At 42.6% G+C, this 18,916-nt stretch overlaps 2 protein-coding genes and 1 pseudogene across 2 annotated transcripts; 2 read left to right on the top strand and 1 right to left on the bottom strand.

Moving 5' to 3' along the window:
* Positions 1-2,682: 2,682 nt before the first annotated feature.
* On the top strand, positions 2,683-3,712 carry LOC134669404 (uncharacterized). The gene has a single exon (XM_063526931.1). It carries the CDS (start codon positions 2,869-2,871, stop codon positions 3,610-3,612), a length of 744 nt encoding a protein of 247 aa, XP_063383001.1. The 5' UTR covers positions 2,683-2,868; the 3' UTR covers positions 3,613-3,712.
* Positions 3,713-4,740: 1,028 nt separating this feature from the next.
* On the bottom strand, positions 4,741-7,026 carry LOC134669326 (uncharacterized). Its single transcript, XM_063526836.1, has one exon. The coding sequence runs from the start codon at positions 7,024-7,026 to the stop codon at positions 4,741-4,743; it is 2,286 nt and encodes a 761-aa protein (XP_063382906.1).
* Positions 7,027-15,810: 8,784 nt separating this feature from the next.
* LOC134669323 (uncharacterized protein K02A2.6-like) lies at positions 15,811-18,474 on the top strand (annotated as a pseudogene).
* Positions 18,475-18,916: the final 442 nt, after the last annotated feature.

Here is an 18,916-nt window from a genome sequence, read left to right as displayed (position 1 = left end):
ACATTCTCGTTTGCTAAGGAGAGCGGCGTGAGGTTCCTATCTACTGCCACCACATCACGATGCATCCCACACTCGTTGTTAAGGAAATAGTTCCTGAGACTGTACACCTCGCGGTTGTGGCGATCCTTGGCGTTTAGGAAGCCTCGGCCTCCACACTTCCGTGGGATGTACAATCTCATAACTGACGAGCGTGGGTGTAGCATGCGATGTGTGGTGAGCAGTGATCGGACCCTCCGATCCAGGGCGTCCAGCTCGGTCTGAGTCCACCTTAGTATGCCAAAGGAGTATGTGAGTTGAGGCATTACCCAGGCGTTGAAGGCGCGCACTTTGTTGCCACCTAACAAAAGACTGTTAAGGACTTTTGAGAGCCGACTGAAAAAGCGCTCCTTCACCGACCGTCTAATACCCTCGTCCTCAATACCCAACGACTGTGACATACCAAGGTATTTATAGGTTTCTGATTCAGAGATAGATCTGAAAGACATTGTCTCAGACAGTTGTAAATTTGTTGAATTAACAACCCTCCCCCGCTGTACATGTATAACTGCACATTTATCGACACCAAACTCCATGTTGATGGCACTACTGAAGACTTCCGTGGTTTTCAGTAGCTCCGACAGGTCTTGGTTGTTTGGTGCAAATAATTTGAGGTCATCCATGTACAGAAGGTGAAAAATGACTTCACCCTCTCTCCGAAGCCGGCAACCTAGTCCCAAATCCTTCAGCAGGGTGCTGAGGGGATTTAAAGCTAGGCAGAACCACAGGGGACTCAGACTGTCGCCCTGAAATTCCTCGCTCAATCCTTATAAAATCCTGCGGGCCAGGACGGTCATCCCTGCCTCCTGGTTGACGAAGGACTGTGGTCCACTGTCCCATACACGCGCTTAGGAAGGCTCTCAAAGCTGCATCAACTTTATACAACTCTAAGACCCTCCCCGACCATGAATGAGGCACCGAATCATAGGCCTTCTTGTAGTCAATCCAAGCGGCCGAGAGGACACCCCTGTTCCGCCGGATTTGTTGGCAGATGATCATGTCTATGAGGAGGAGCTCTATAGTACCACGGGACCCAACCCTACATCCATTTTGAGCGGAAGCCAGAATATTGTTTGCGACAATGTGCGCGTTGATTTTTGCTCTCAAAATGGATGTAAGGAGCTTGTAGAGTGTAGGCAAGCATGTAATGGGTCTGTAATTCTTCGCTTCCGTGGTACTACCGGACTTATAGAGCAGGCAGGTGACACCAGTTGTTAATTATTATTCTCTTTATTTATTTTTGGTCTTAAGTTAGTAAGTAGTTATTTTTATAATATGAATATAAAAGTAAAATATAAAAACACTTACAAAACAATAAAAAATACATATAAACACATATTTTCTTTTATTTACGCCGTTGTTGGTACAGTACGGATGTCTACCGTTTCAATTCTCCCTCAATTGCTCAAAGGTTAACTGGGAGAGATCCCTTAAAGGGATAAGTTCGCCTTTGTACTAATGACGAATGTTATTTTTCCTGTTTTGTTTTGATTTTTGTACAATAAAATGTTTTACTACTACAACAATAAAACAGGTTTGGAGCCACGAGCAGCCCTGGACGAATCGAAGCTGCTACGTCAACTTGGGCCCCAGGTGCCAACTGGGCCTGGCCGCCTCCGTCATCCCAGGGCACTTACTGTGGGAGCTCATAGAAAAAACGAAAAACTGCGAAACATGCAACTCGACAAACAGACAGTGAGTTCCTGCTAATCACCTACACCTACACCTACTTATCTCGAAAGGCAATCCTTTCGATCTACATTTGTACTCTAACGCCGAGATTAGCAATGTGCGATTTGCAGTATATTCTCAAAATTTCCAAAATTTCGACATAGAAAGTTCCCGTTCAGATTAGGGATTATTTATTATCATACCTCGCAATCGAGTTAGCAAAACCGTAGGAAATGACAGTTGAATGTAAAGGTTAGCGTTCATATGTCATGAATCATCATCATGACTCATGATAACATAGCCACTATTTTTTAAAATTTCAAAGTTAAATTTGTGTTTCAGGAAAGTAAATTATTAAATTACTTCTTAAATTTTTTGTTTATTTGATCACAATTTGTTTACTCTTAATTTGAAATACAAAATAAATTCTACCTACTTATAACGTAATGATGTGTGTATAGCACAAGGATGTAAATACCTTATTTAGCGTAATCACACGCAAACAGATCTTAAATAATTAATTTAAAACATAGTTTTTGTATTTGACTTAGTAAATACGTATATATGCGTCAACCTTAATGTGCAACTGCTACGGTTTTGCTACCTCGATTGCGAGGTATGTTTATTATACTCAATATTCAGTCATGCTTGCAAATCGTAACTAAATATCCCACCAAAAACATAAATGCAAAAAAGGAGAGCCAAGTTCAATACAAATAAAATAAAATTAATGTAAAAAAGTTTTAAGTTAAACGTTTTTATTTTAATCAGAAAGTGTACCAAAAACAAGAAAATAAAAATTATTATACTAATCGGAGTTCTACATATAACAATTGCTGTTATTTAAAAAAAATGTGAGATCTTAAAGTAGGTTAGATTTGACTTAGCCAGTTTTCATTACATCAGTCATTTTATAAAGTTAATCAACATAAAGATATCATATTTTTTTTTAATTCTGATAAAAACTGGCTGTTGTGTATGCATGCATAGGTAGATGTAAGTACGCATGGTGGCTGCGCCCACCGCGATATAAACCAGGTAACGGGTTAAATAAATCAGTTCGCTAACAGCTACGTTGTGTGTCACTTGTGCGCCCTCCCATTTCATATCTATCAGTGGCGACGATTCGTTAATTACCTCGCGTGTTAACTGCCGTGTATCATGGCAACTTCGAACTCGGTCGGCTTATTTTCAAGTTTTAACCATCAACAACAAGAGTGGCTTACTTACAAAAATAGGCTTGAACAGTGGTTCATCGCAAACAACATCGACGATGCAAGCGACAAAGCGGGTGTAAGAAGGCGCGCCATCTTGTTAAGTGCACTTACCGAAAGCACCTATCAATTAGCAAGTAACCTTGCACTGCCCGGTGTTCTTGAAAACAAAAGTTACAGTGAAGTGGTACTGTTATTGGATGCGCATTTTACTCCAAAGCGCTGCGTATTTGCGGAGCGTTATCACTTCCATTCTGCGGTGCAGAAGGTAGGCGAAACATCGGCGCAATGGGCCGCGCGACTGCGCGGGCTTGCGGCGCATTGCCAGTTCAAGAACATTGAGGAGGCGCTTCTGGACAGATTTATCATGGGCATGCAGTCTGGTAAAGAGCGCGAAAAATTGTTTTCGAAGGAGCTTGGCGAACTCACCCTAGCGAAAGCAATTGACATAGCTGAAAGTGTGCGGTGCGCTCGCGCCGCAGCCAGCGCGACCTTGGCTTCCACCGTGACGGCGGCGGTGCCCGGCGCTGAGAGCGTGTTAAAGATCGGCGAGACTACAGCGGGTCGCGGGAATAAGTGTTCTGTGTGCGGTCTAAGTAGTCATAAAACGGAGAACTGTCGTTACGTAAATTACAAGTGCAAAAAGTGCAAAAAGAAGGGTCACTTACGTAAGATGTATTGTGTAACCTGAAGTACGTTGAGTCAGAGGAGGTGAGCGAGGATGATGATGGTAAGTTTTTTAATATCCGTTCGGTAAAGGGTGAACCCATGATCGAAACAGTAATTATTAACGGGTTATCGTTACAATGTGAGATAGATACGGGGTCCGCCATTACCGCCATTTCACAAAAAACTTACGAGTCTCTGTTTAAAGAAGTGCCGTTACTCCCTAGTAACAAGAGGTTTACCGGTTATAATAGTATTCCGATTATAAGTACGGGTTTCGTCAAATTGCCGGTCGCGTATTTGGGCAAGACTATTATTCTCGATGTACACGTCATTCCTGAAGGGGGCCCGATTATCCTAGGGAGGAACTTCGTGTCCAAATTCAAATTGGAGCTCGCGCCTATCCTCTATTGCTCGAAAACGGAATCCGAAACCGACGATGTCAGCGATTTAATGACTCGTTATCCAGAATTATTTTCGGATAAACTAGGTCGGTTCAAAAAATATAAAATAAAATTAACGCTTAAGCCCGACGCCAAACCAGTTTTTTACAAAGCCCGGCCCGTGGCATTTTCTCTGAAGGATAAGGTCGATAGTGAAATTAAACGTTTAGTACGGTTAGGTATTCTCGAGCAGATCGAATATTCTGACTACGCGTCGCCCATTGTGCCAGTGCTTAAACGCGACGGGTCAGTTAGGATCTGTGCCGATTACTCTCAAACAATAAATAAACAATTATTGATTGAGAAATATCCCCTGCCGACTATCGAAGAACTTTTCTCTAAATTACACGGAGGGGTTGAGTTTACAAAACTGGATATGTCCATGGCGTATAATCAATTTGAAATTGACGACCCTGATTAAAGAAGACAGACAAGTAAAGAAGAGGGAATTTCGATAGCTAAAGTGGAAAATAATCAATAACCAAGCAAGTCGACTAGTTGTGATGGATTTATTTTGCGAACTGACGTACAAAAATATAAACAGTCAAAATAACATTAGAATTTAAATATGGAATTAAAAAAGAACTTAAGACTAGACATAGATAATAGTGTAAACGTATCAAAACCTATTTACATATACACCCTTAACATCCCACCCCCTTGTGTGCGAAAGCACACAAAACTAGCCAGACTAGATATCAACTGAGACTTTATGCCTCTAATCTGACCAATTTTTTAGAAGGTCGACGAAGAATTCCACCTGATGTGGCTACGTCCACCACCCTGACCACTCCGTCTCTGCCAGGGAATGTAGCAACGACGCGGCCGCGTGGCCAGGTTCCTCGGGGTAGGTTTTGGTCTACAATGATGACTAAGTCGCCAACAGTCAAGTCGTGCTCTCTGTTCTCCGCTATCTGGCGAGGTTGCATGGTTGGCAGAATTTCTTTTACCCATCGGTTCCAAAAGTGGTCGGCCAATCTCAACGCCTTCCTCCAGTCAGCACGTCTTAAAAGGTCTCGGTCGTCAAGGGTTGCAGGCAGAACCTGGTTAGAAGATGAGCCAATTAGAAAGTGGAAGGGCGTTAGGGTTTCCTGGTCTTCAGGGCCAATAGGGACATGGGTCAGAGGTCGAGAATTTACAATTGCCTCCGCTTCTAGAAGGAGAGTTACTAGGACTTCGGGATTAGGTTCTCTTTCACGTAATGTGGCGTTCAGCGCGACTTTGATGGTGCGAATCAGTCTCTCCCAGCATCCGCCGAAAAAAGGAGCAGCGGCAGGAATAAAGCTCCATTTTATTCCTCTATTGGCAGCAAAATCGTAGACCTCGTGCTGATAAAATTCTCGTAAAATTCGGTCTGCACCAATAAAACATGTACCGTTGTCAGAATATACAGTATTGGGAGTTCCTCTTCTAGCAATAAACCGTCGCAGGCTCATTATTGCGGAGTCAGCAGAAAGGGAATGTACAAGCTCCAGGTGAACGGCTCTGGATGTCATGCAGGTGTACAGGGCCACATAACGTTTCTCTTGTCTTCGACCGATCTTGGTATTTATTGGGCCGAAATAATCCAAGCCAGTGTACGTGAATGGGCGGCGGTGGTGGGCAAGCCGCTGAGGAGGAAGGTTACCGGTCATCGGATTCATTGGCTTTGCTCTTTTGATGCGACAGAACAAACATTTGCTGGTGACGCTTCGAACAGTACTGCGCAGATGAAGAAGCCAATATTTTTGTCGAACCTCATTGACCACCATTTCATTGTTTGCATGTCCAGCCTTGCGATGGTAGAAATTGACCAATAAGCGCACTACTGGGTGTCGTCCATCTAGAATGATTGGAAACTTGATCTCAGAACCGACGTCTTGTACGGCAACGATTCTGCCAGCTAGGTGCAACAAGTTGTCTGGCCCCATTCTGGGAGAAAGCTTCGCCAGGCGACTACTCTTTGGTATCAATTCTCCACGTTCTATTATTGGGATTTCGTCACTAAATGATTCAGACTGTACTTTCTTCAGGACGTGCCTTTCTGCGGCTTCCATAAGTTCCGCTGTCAGGGGGATTAGAGTGGTGGACGTAGGTGTATTCGTACGTTGACGAAGCCTAACATCGGTGCTAGGAGCAACGCGACCTACGCGATCTAAAGCCGAGCGAAATTTGGACGCAGCTTGCAAAACGCGAGCAGTAGCACGAAGTAATCGTAGCCAGTCACTAAAACGACTGAAATCCGCGGTAATTGTCAGATGACCAACCACAAGTCCAGAAGTCTGCTTCCGCTCTTCCTGGACTATAGGCTGACCAGCTGGTTCAACAGGCCAATTCTCCGGAGGATCGAGGAGGAACGAGGGACCTGTAAACCATCGGTGGTTTGGATTAAGATGAAGCGGCTTAATCCTAGTGGCATCGTCCGCAACGTTCAAATCAGTTGGGACCCATTTCCAATCTTGCACGCGCGTATTTTCTGTAATTTCTCCTACGCGATGGGCCACAAAGGGTTTGTACGTTCGTGCGTCACTTCTGAGCCAACCGAGGACAGTTCTTGAATCTGTCCACAAGAAAGTTCGTAAAGGTTTTTTCTTATGAAACTCTTTAATAGTGACAGCAAGGCGAGAAGCTATCAAAGCGCCCTGCAATTCTAGACGAGGAATTGAAGTGGGCTTCAAAGGTGAGACTCTCGTCTTACTGGTGATGAGTGCGAGCTTGACTGTACCATCTGTATACAATAAGCGCCAATAAGCGACGGTGGCAAAGGCAAGCTCGCTCGCGTCCGCGAAAATGTGTAGCTCCCTGTGTAGAGGTTCTCCATTGAGCTTGGCGTACCATCGTGGGATCCTAATTGTAGATACGTCAGACAGTTCCTTAAACCACTCGTTCCACTTTAAAATCTGTGATGGTGGAAATGGTGTGTCCCAGTCAATATTGGATCTCCACGCCTCCTGAAGCAGTATACGCCCTTTGACCACTATTGGGCCCAACAAACCTAGTGGGTCGTATACTTTCATGAGGTGGGACAACACTTTGCGTTTATTAAAACTGCCCTGTAGTATGAGACCTTCTAAACCGGTCCTAAATCCGATAGTGTCTGATATAGGATCCCATGAAACACCTAAGGCTCTGACGCTACTTGACTCACTACCAAGTGACATCTCACTAGGCTGGGCGGCGCGCAGTTCAGTCGGTACAAGACGCAATGCTCCTTAATCGTTAGAAATCCAGCCACACATTTCGAAACATGCGTTACGATGAATAGTCACAACATCGGATGCCATCTGTGCAGCTTCGTCCACATCGTCCAGGCTATCCAGGAAATCGTCCATGTAGGAACTATGGATACTTGCGTTGGCTGCCGCTGGATACGAATCTTGGTGAGACATAGCGTTTTTATGTTTAATGTACAACGCAGTAAAAGGACTGGACGATGCTCCAAAAATGACAGCTGTCATCCGATATTCTTTTAGAGGCGTTGTTTCCCTTGACTGAACGTCGCGCCATAAAAAACGTAGTGCGTCACGATCTTGTTCACGGATTTTTATTTGAGGAAACATTTCCTTAATATCAGCTGTTATGGCAACAGCGCCCTCTCTGAACCGAAATAAAATACCTAATAAATTTTCTAAAATATCAGGTCCTTGAAGCAGCAACGAGTTTAATGAAACACCCTGATTAGTCGCGGCTGCGTCGTGGACAACACGAAGTTTACGTTTTTGTGGATGGTACACGCCAAAATGAGGCAAATACCACCTTATTCTTGCGTTAATGTCACTTTTATTAGGTTCAGATTCGGTTTTTAATTTATTTTTATTGTTATTCACACTTGACAGCTCAATGTCAAAATTTGTTTCTGCTTTATTCGGACTGACTGTACTAGGTTGTAAGTTATCAGATAAGGTGTGAATTTTATTAGGATAATCGCCTAAATTGGTATCGTGTTTGAGATCAATGCTGGTGTTGACGCTTTTAGTGATAAGATGATTATAATAAGTGCCGGAATCGCACTCCTCAGCATAATTTTTAGCAATCATGTTATCAATAAACTTTTTATACGCGTCAGCGAAGGCGGGCTCACGAATCATTCGCCTTTCCAGGCTTAGAAATCTTGATAAAGCTTGTGGGTAGCTATCGGGAACACACTGTATGTTGTCACGCCACGGAAGACCTACTTCATATCTACCGGTCGGTAAGCGTGTGGTGGTAGCATCAAGAATCTCGACGGCACGGGAGTCTAGCTTGCTAAATAGAGTCTCGCGCTTAGAGATACCGAGCGAGTCGAGTTTGTATTGCTCCTTTATCAGTGACTCCAGGCGTTCATTTTCAGAAGGTTCAGTGCGGTCTAACTGACAATGGTTGACGAACTCGACTGGCTTGGTTTTGCTACTCGTTGGTCCATACAAAGTCCACCCAAGCAAAGTGCGACAAGCGGCGGGCTCGTTACGTCTGCCTTCACAAACCTCGCGACATATTGACAGATGCCAATGCTCAGCACCAATAAGTACGGTTGGTGTAGCGTCAGCATATTATGTCAAGTATTCGGCTAGGTCTTTTAAGTGAGCATAAGATTCAATAGTCTCTCTAGATAGAGTTTGTTCGTTCAAGCCTAACGATTGTACAGCCTTAGCACGATTTACCAAATGGATGTCAGATTCATATTTACCTCTTATGTAAAAGTCAACGTATCTTACCTTTGTAGTTTTTTGTAAACCCATGATACCATTGACAGTTATGAACTCTTCAGGTCCTATCAAACCTAGGCGAGCAGCCACTTTACAATCAATCATAGTCGCAGTACTACCATCATCGAGAAACGCGAAGGTTTCATAGCTGCCATTTGGCCCTGACAGTGTCACTGGTAAAACCTTCAACATTGTAATATTTGAACATATTTCATTAGACGTTTTATGTTGGTTACACGATATACCTATATTAGACACAGTCACATTATTGTCTGACACCTTATTATCGGCTGGCGAGGAACTCGACGAATGCTGGGTACCACTTTCAGCCGCAGGAACGCAAATGATGTTATTAATCCGTGTATCGGGTGGAGGCGGTGATGTAAACGTTTCCTGCCTGCCGTGCAAAAGAGGGTTGTGTCGAAAAGTACAACCATCGACCCCGCAAGGGTTGCTTTTGCATAATTTCCATAGGTGTGAGTTGTCTTTTAGACATCTATAACAAACTTTGTGTTCACGCAACCAACGCCACCTATCGTCAACAGATAACGACGTAAATTCAGTACATTTTTTTATATTATGGGATTTTTTACAATAAACACACTATCTTACCAATCGCTTTATTTTTGTCATGAGTGACGGAATGTATAGTTTCACGTTTAAATGGTTTATTCATTGGAAAATGTACTCGTGATTGTTGCGTTTGCGGTATTGACATAGAAAGCCCTACTTCTGGCGATAAAGCGAATTTAATATAGCGTTCGTGTTCGCGTGTTAGAAAGTCAGATAAAAGTTCTAACTTTGACTTGAGATGGTTTGACGTTTCTGACAAATCTGACGCATAATCAGACCATCTCATTTTCATTAAAGGGTTAAATTTTCCTAGAATATTATGAAACAGCTCCGGCGATTGTAAATATTCTCGTAGGCCGAGTAATTTCATAGTAGACAAAGAATTGCGTACCTTATTAGCGAAAATACCTATCTCCTTTAGGTCAGGCCCGAGCCGAGGCAGCGTTTTCAAAATCTGTACTTCGCCGAAGACAATCATTTCGGGGCAAGCAAATGTACGTTCGACCGCTGCCATTATATCTTCGGAAGCTGCCGCGGTGTTGAGTAAAGAGGCGACGGCCTCCCGGGCGGGCCCGCGGAGTGCGTTATGTAGACGCGCCGTATTTTCTGCGGTGGAATAAGAAGTTTTAGTACTATCAAATAAGTATTTAAATTGAAGCCATTGTGACGAGTTGCCATAGAAAGTTGGAAGCTCAATTTTAGCTTTTCTTGGCACATCTCGTGCGGCGAGCGCTTTAGCTGCGGCAGCCGTATCGGCAATAGCTTGTAAAAGCGTAACAGAGCCGGTTATTGGCTCGGTTTGGTCTTGACGGCGGCACTCTTCATTCACATGATCATTATTAAAATCAATCACTGCATTATCGTGGCCGTTTTGACGTTTGACGTTTTCACGCAATAAAGGTGAATTAATACGGTTATTTACTACATTACACTCTACAGTAGGTTCTGGCCGTAAATTTATAGGGGGATCGGCAGTCATGGAGGTAACTACCGCTATATGGGGCGGAATAGTTACACCCACTTCGGCCCGTGTGTCTACGGGTTGCCTTTCCTGATTTACGTCACGAACCCAAGATGCTGTACGAGAATATGCATTACTAACCGTATGATTGGATCGCTCCTCGGCTTCTAAGGCGGCTATTTTCGCTTCAAGTTCAAGCTGTTCTACCTGTTTAACCTGCTCAAGGAGTTTCCGTTGGTTGTCGAGCTCGCGTTGAAAGAGCTCCTGTTCCCTTTCTATGCTTTTGCGGGCCAAGTGGGCCTCCGCGGTCAATCGTCGTGCCCTGATCGTGGCCGATGATCGCGTAGAGCCCGAAGCGCGAGACCTGCAACTGAGGGGAACATTAACTTGTTCGGCGCTGGTGCCGGTTGTGAGGCACTCGCGAGACGTCCCGGGGATTTGCGGGTCGGAAGCCGCGGGTGGTACGGTGGCGTCGGCCGCACCGTGATCCAAATTTTTGGACTGGCCGAGCCTACCCGTGGCAGGGGTACCCGTTTCCGAGCGCGTCATTTTTGCGCTTTTAGCCGACTGCTTGGTTTTAGATCGCAAGATCATGAGTGAGGAAGAAGGACCAAAATAAAGAAGACAGACAAGTAAAGAAGAGGGAATTTCGATAGCTAAAGTGGAAAATAATCAATAACCAAGCAAGTCGACTAGTTGTGATGGATTTATTTTGCGAACTGACGTACAAAAATATAAACAGTCAAAATAACATTAGAATTTAAATATGGAATTAAAAAAGAACTTAAGACTAGACATAGATAATAGTGTAAACGTATCAAAACCTATTTACATATACACCCTTAACACTGATAATATTACCTGTATTAATACCAATCGGGGGTTGTTCAAATATAGGCGGTTAATTTTCGGGTTGTCAAGTGCCCCAGCGGTCTTCCAACGTGCTCTAAATAATATTCTTGCCGATTTAGAGGGAGTATTGTGCTTCCTGGATGACGTACTCATCACGGGCCGGAGTAGGGAGGAGCACGTCGCGCGCCTGCACCAGGTATTACAGCGTTTTAGAGACGCGGGGCTGACGCTTCAGAAGGAAAAGTGCTCTTTTTTCCAGAATGAAATAACGTACCTAGGCCACGTTATTAATAAAGATGGTATAAGCAAATCTAAATCTAAAGTCAAAGCAATAGTCGAGGCACCAGTTCCTAAAAATATAAATCAACTACAGTCATTCCTGGGGTTGATCAATTATTATAGGAACTTTGTGCCAAGGGCTTCTGCCATCTTAAGTCCACTGTACGACCTCTTAAAAAAGGACGTAAAGTGGGAGTGGAAAACAGAGCACGAAAAGGCATTCACAGAGATTAAGACCAGGTTAGCATCAGACCAAGTCCTTGCGCATTATAATCCAGATGCTAAATTAATTTTGACTTGTGATGCGTCACCCCAAGGTCTCGGTGCGATTTTATCGCAAATTCAGCCAGACGGGTCCGAACGTCCCATTTCTTTTGCTTCTCGGACTCTAAATGCCGCAGAAAAGAAATATGCACAAATACAAAAGGAAGCAACAAGTTTAATTTTCGGCATAAAAAAATATCATCAATATTTATATGCACGTGCGGAACCTTTTATTTTGCGCACAGATCACCAACCGCTGTTATCTATCTTCGGTCCGCACCGAGGAATACCGGAGATAACAGCAAATAGGCTGCAACGGTATGCGATATTTTTATCTGCATACAATTACATTATAGAATATCCCATACAACCATTTCCAGTCGCCGTTACGACGCGGTGTAGACACATCTTGTGTCGACACCGTCTGTTTCGGTCACAATTCCAGTCGCAGAGTCGTCGCCGTGTCGACACAGTTACCAGAAATGGGGAAGGGTCGACACATGACACAAAGTGACATAAAGTGTGGTCGCCGTGTGCACACATTGTTTCGGGTTTGCGACTACTTTATGCCAAAATCATTCGTTCATTCGTTCATTTTGTTCCTGTCAAATGGAAACTGTCAGATGGAAAAATAGTTAAATAAAAGTAAGTGACATTAATACGCCATCTCTAAAACGGATTACAAGACGTAATTATATATTGTTTGCATTTATATTACAATAGGACTTAAATTATTATGGGGAATTAAACTGCTCGAGTGATTTGATAAACTAAGTGTAATATAATCAACGCGCCACCACATTGTTTTAGTTTAGCCGGAAATGAAATTGTTTACTTCTCAGTGCTTGTGTTCATAAATATATTATTTGATGCATTTTTAGTACTTCGATGCGTATACTATACTTAAATAACAGAAATAACGCTTTACATACTACGAAACTTGTTAATTATGATGTATAAATATGGTTTAAGGCTGAGAAATATTGCAGTCACAAAGTAGTCGCAAATGTTTCGACTTTGTGTCGACTCTGTGTAGACACATGACACGCGCTGTCAAAAGTAATAACAAAGTTACTGGATTTGCAAAATGGCTCCTTGTGTTCATTTGTTTTCAGATATTCTCAAAGTGTAAAAATGACGTGGTCAGAGATGGGATTTAATAGATTAACTGTTTATTCGACTAATTAATGGAATAAAAAAAGTTAATCCTCAAATTTTAATCACGATTAGTCGACCTAACATATATTGAAATTGAATTAATCTGAACATTAATCGAATAAATTATCGATTAAATCTCGGTTGGAAGTTGACAGGGGGCCATTTTTGTACGTAAAAATAATAGAAATGTCTTGCATGCAGATGGTAGCCAAACACTTTGTCATAAAAGTCGAGATGGGTGTCGATTTATAGGTTTTAGGGAGTGCCGATTTCGAAAATGATGACCATTTTGGAATCCAAAATGGCGGCCATGCACTGTGTCATAAAAGTCGTCATGGATGTCGTTTTATACGTATTAGGGGGCCCCAATTTTGAAAATGATGACCATTTTGGAATCCAAAATGGCGGCCATGCACTATGCCATAAAAGTCGTCAGGGGTGTCGTTTTATAGGTTTTAGGAGGCGCAGATTTCAAAAATGATTACCATTTTGGATTCCAAGATGGCGGCCATGCACTATGTCATAAAAGTCGTCATGGGTGTCGTTTTATAGGTTTTAGGGGGCCCCGATTTAGAAAATGATGACCATTTTGAAATCCAAAATGGCGGCCATGCACTATGTAATAAAAGTCGTCATGGGTGTCGTTTTATAGGTTTTGGGGGGCGCAGATTTAGAAAATGATGACCATTTTGGATTCCAAAATGGTGGCCACGCACTATGTCATAAAAGTCGTCATGGGTGTCGTTTTATAGGTTTTAAGGGGCGCAGATTTCGAAAACGATGACCAATTTGGATTCCAAGATGGCGGCCATGCACTATGTCATAAAAGTCGTCATGGATGTCGTTTTATAGGTTTTAGGGGGCCCCGCTTTCGAAAATGATGACCATTTTGGAATCCAGAATGGCGGCCATGCACTATGTCATAAAAGTCGTCATGGGTGTCGTTTTATAGGTTTTGGGGGGCGCAGATTTCGAAAACGATAACCATTTTCGATTCCAAAATGGCGGCCATGCACTATGTCATAAAAGTCGTCATGGGTGTCGTTTTATAGGTTTTAGGGGGCGCAGATTTCAAAAACGATGACCATTTTGGATTCCAAGATGGCGGCCATGCACTATGTCATAAAAGTCGTCATGGATGTCGTTTTATAGGTTTTAGGGGACGCAGATTTCGAAAATGATGGCCATTTTGGAATCCAAAATGGCGGCCACGCACTATGTCATAAAAGTTGTCATGGGTGTCGTTTTATAGGTTTTAGGGGGCCCTGATTTCGAAAATGATGACCATTTTGGAATCCAAAATGGCGGCCATGCAGTATGTCATTAAAGTCGTCATGGCTGCCGTTTTATAGGTTTTAGGCAGCGCAGATTTCGAAAATAATAACTATTTTGGAATCCAAGATGGCGGCCATGCACTATGTTAAAAGTCGACATGGATGTCGTTTTGTTGGTCATGGTCATCATTTTCGAAATCTGCTCTTCCTAACACCTATAAATCAACATCTATGACGGCTTATATGACAAAGTGCACTGCAGACATCTTGGAATCCAAAATGGTCATCATTTTCGAATTCTGCACTCCCTAAAACCTATAAAACGATATCCATGACGACTTTTATGATAAAGTGCACGGCACACATCTTGGATTCCAAACTGGTCATCATTTTCGAAATTGGCACTTCCTAAAACCTATAAAATGATATTCATGACGACTTTTATGACAAAATACGTAGCGGCCATCTTGGATTATAAAATGATCATCGTTTTCGAATTCTGCACTCCCTAAAACCTATAAATCGACATCCGTGACGACGCAAGTTATCTTTATTTTCAGATCTAACAAATTGCTACAGAATACAAAGGACAAAAAAAGAAGCGAGGAGGTAATGAAACAAGCAAAAATACAGATGATTCCTCGACGCAATAGGATGCTTCTTAAATTGTGTCCAGATTTTTTTGTCATAAAAGTTTTTATTTTTCACGTATTACTCTCACAAGTTCCATGACATTTCGACCTTGTAATTTTTTAAGTAAATGTTTTTGTTTATCTGTGAGGATCTCACTAGAATAATATAATCAAGGTATGTTTATATTTGATGATTGAAAAAGTAACGCAATAAAAAAAAAATTGTGTCTTATATTCCTGCCGAAGACTTTTATTTTTCCTTTTCCTTCTACACAAGTTTGGTCAAGTAATAAGAATTTAGGGCTCTCAATTTTATTTTGACTTCTACAACAGTAAAACGAGGCCATGTTTGGTATCGTTTTCGTATAAATTCGCAGTACCAAATTTAGTTATGGTATCACATTGACACCATTCCAAAGTAAAAACATATAAACTTACTTTCTTTTAAACTCCTCTTCGCGCTTAAACTGCTGAACAGTTTTAATTTAAATTTAGTACACATATATTTTGAGTCCCGAGACAGGACATAATAAGTTATCTCAAAAATCATCCTTCAAAGGTGTGAAATGAGGTGTAGGGAGGAATTCAGAATTGACTTCTTGAAGTTAATACTGGTTAAGTTTAGGTTTGAAGTCATGTTTTTTTTATCATTTTTAACTAAATCAAAGATGTAGACCATCCCAAATTTAATATAAATCGGTTCAGCGGTTATTGATTTCCCGTACAAATTTCCACGCCACTTTTCACACCTTCAAAAGATGATTTTGGTTATAAGATCTATCCTATGTCCTGTTCCGGGACGCAAACTATTTCTATACCAAATTTCAACGAAATCGGTTCAGCGGTTAAGCGTCAAGAGGAGTTAAAAAAAACCGACCAAGTGCGAGACGGACTCGCGTATTAAGGGTTCCGTACATTAAGTCCGACTCGCGCTTGACTGCACATTTCTAATAGGTTTTCCTGTCATCTATAGGTAAAGAACTATTTTGTGTATTCAAACAGACAGACATACAGACGCACGAGTGATCCTATAAGGATTCCGTTTTTTACTTTTGAGGTACGGAACCCTAAAAAGATTTTTTAAATTTTGTGGAATGGTTTCTATGTGATACCTTAAATGGATTCAGCAACCCAGATTTATACGAAAACGATACCATACACGACCTAGCACCTTCACTGATGTAGATATATCAAGATAAAATTGAGAGCCCTAAATAAACTTTCAAGAGCGGATATCTCAAAAACTATTCAACATATCGAAAAAATTGACTGAATAAACTTGTAACAAATTAAATTAACTTTCATTTTGTATAAGTGGCCATGTCGCTAAGATGCATAGTTTCCGAGATATAATCGAAAAACCGGAAAATGGGACATTCAAAGCCCCCTCTCTTCCCCCCGCTCAAGGGCTACGGCCGGGGACTTTTGATATGTTCACCTCCTAACTTGTCCAAACCAAGTTACAGAGTCAAAAATTGTGTTCCGAGCATTTCCCTCTACAACTTTTTTGAGCATTCGTTGGCTGACCTAAGTAGCTAATTGCATTTCTTTAAAAACTTTTCTGTAAAAGGTTGACGGGTGTTGGATGTTTATATGGTTTTGGTCTATTTTTATCATTCGCATCGCCCATGATGACTTACTAGAATTACTTACGAGCACACGAGACACTAATAGTAGTTTGACAAACCTTGGTTTTCGAGAGGTATTTTATATTGACATTTGCTGTCACAAATTTGCTGTCAGATTTAGTCGCAAACCGCACGCAAAGTGCACACAAATGTGTCGACACCTTGTTACGGAAAAGTGTAGACACGGCGACGACACTTTGTTTCGAAACAATTCTAGACACATTGTGTGGACTCTGTTACGACACATCTGACATTTAGTTACCACTTTGATGATTCTGCGACTGGAATGGTTATATGGGATGTACGTAGTGCAAATAACTGCGCCGATTTCTTATCTCGCGCGTCGTTGCCGGACGAGCCGGTGACGCGCGAGGGGGGCGCGGGAGCGGAGGACACCGCTGCATATGTACATTTTGTTTTAGAGGGCAGTAGTTTACCAATTACTATCGATCGGTTGCAGCAGGAGACGCGTAATGATGCGACTCTAAAAAAGGTTGTTTATTTCGTTGAAAATGGTTGGCCTCGCAAAACTAATGATATCGACATGAAACCCTACCATCAATGTAGATTACAGCTATCGGTTGAAAAAGGGGTTTTAATGAGAGGCCATAAGGTCATTATTCCCTTGGCGTTACAAAGTCAGGTTCTTTCAGAGCTACACGACTCACATTTAGGCATTGTGAAGAGTAAAGCTGAGGCGCGTTCGCGGGTTTGGTTCCCGGGCATTGATGCCGCCATTGAGAACCTGATAGGGGCCTGTGAGCTCCCTGTGAGATTTGTACTCGGTTGCGACCAACACCTCCGCGCGTTCCGCTCGCACCATGGAAAATACCAACACATGTATTCCAAAGGATACACTTGGATTTTCTCGGGCCTATAAACGAACACTGGTACTTAGTCATAGTCGACGCCTTTAGTAAATGGGTAGAATTAGGGTTTGCAATCCGGATCCGAAATGTATGAAATTATCCGGATCTGGATCCGGATCCGCGGATCTTCCCATACATTTCGGATCCGTCGTGCAAACCCTAGGTAGAATGCTACGATATGAAAACAAATTCGTCATCAATTAACGTGGTTGATAAATTGTACGATTTCATGTCTAGGTACGGTATTCCTTATGCGATAGTCAGCGATAATGGCACTTCTTTTGTTAGTCAGTACTTCGAGGAATTTTGCGCTTTAAATGGCATACAACATTTAACATCACCGGTGTATCATCCGTCCAGTAATGGTATGGCGGAGTCGTATGTTAAAGTTATAAAAAAGGGCCTAAAGGCCGCGCTCTTGTCAAACTCCAAAAGTAAAAGTGTTAATAACCAATTACTGAAATATTTATTCCATTATCGAAATTCAAAACACACTACTACCGGGAAATCACCAGCCCAGCTGGTATTCGGTAGACAATTAAGATCACGATTAGATTTACTGCGTGTTACGTCACAAGGGTCATCAACCTCGCTCACCGTACTCGATTCTTTTGTTAAAAATAAACAGTGCTCGCAGATTAAATATTACGGCGGAGTAAACAGATGTCCATTCATTACGGACGAGTTAGTTTTATATAAAAACTTTACAAATAAAAATCATTTCACTTGGACCCTGGGAACAATAGTAAAAACTTAGGTCGTGTGCTTTATCTTATAAAGGACAATAAAACAAACAAAATAGTGAAAAGACATGTTAACCAAGTTGTTAAATATAAGGGCCGAGTCACACCGACAACCGTGAGTCACCCCGAGCCAAACAAAACACCGGAAGTCTTCAGCGAGTCTTCACCTCCTGACGTACCGCCCATTTTTGATGTCGGGCCACAGCTCACCGTACCATCTACTGGGGTGCCTAACATATTAGCTGGTGGACCGGAGGCAATGACTAGGCAATCCCCGTCACACGAGCCTGCAGGCCTGAATAACGAAGAGGAACCAACAATGGGGGAGGAGGAACATGCGAGGCCCCTCGACACGCCGTCTGTGGCCGCGCCTGCAAGCCCGGCCCCTGCGCCTGCGCCGCCAACCGCCGCCAGCCGCACGCCGCCGCTGCCGGCCGCCGCCGTCGCCGCAGCGGACGACGCGCCTCCCGAGTCCACGGACCCACCGGCCGCGTCCTCACGGCTCAAGCGGGCTCGCCCGCGTTTTGATTATAAACAGTACTTCTAAGCTGGTTGGACTGTGCTAGTTTTAAGTTAGAGTAAGGAACTATGGGGAAGGGATTGTTGTGTATGCATGCATAGGTAGATGTAAGTACGCATGGTGGCTGCGCCCACCGCGATATAAACCAGGTAACGGGTTAAATAAATCAGTTCGCTAACAGCTACGTTGTGTGTCACTTGTGCGCCCTCCCATTTCATATCTATCACTGGCCAAGTCAAATCTACCTACCTAAATAAACTTACTTTAAGATCTCACATTTTTTTAAATAACAGCAATTGTTATAGGTATCCAATAAAGCAAAGACATAGAGTTCAATACTTGTTCATAATGTTATTTTGTTCCTACAATTACATATTTGGATTTTGCATAGAACTTGGCACTCATTTAGATCTCCATTCTTTTTACGGCGAAGCCCACAGCCAAGCATAATTTTGTATTGAACTTGGCT

This window comes from Cydia fagiglandana, chromosome 12, assembly GCF_963556715.1.
Source record: "Cydia fagiglandana chromosome 12, ilCydFagi1.1, whole genome shotgun sequence".
NCBI classification, from domain to species: domain Eukaryota; kingdom Metazoa; phylum Arthropoda; class Insecta; order Lepidoptera; family Tortricidae; genus Cydia; species Cydia fagiglandana.
This window is presented reverse-complemented; position numbering and strand designations above follow the sequence as displayed.

Bases quoted from the DNA above. Each gene is read 5' to 3' on its own strand.
- LOC134669404 (XM_063526931.1), top strand. From the start codon at position 2,869: ATGGCAACTTCGAACTCGGTCGGCTTATTTTCAAGTTTTAACCATCAA.
- LOC134669326 (XM_063526836.1), bottom strand. From the start codon at position 7,026: ATGAAAGTATACGACCCACTAGGTTTGTTGGGCCCAATAGTGGTCAAA.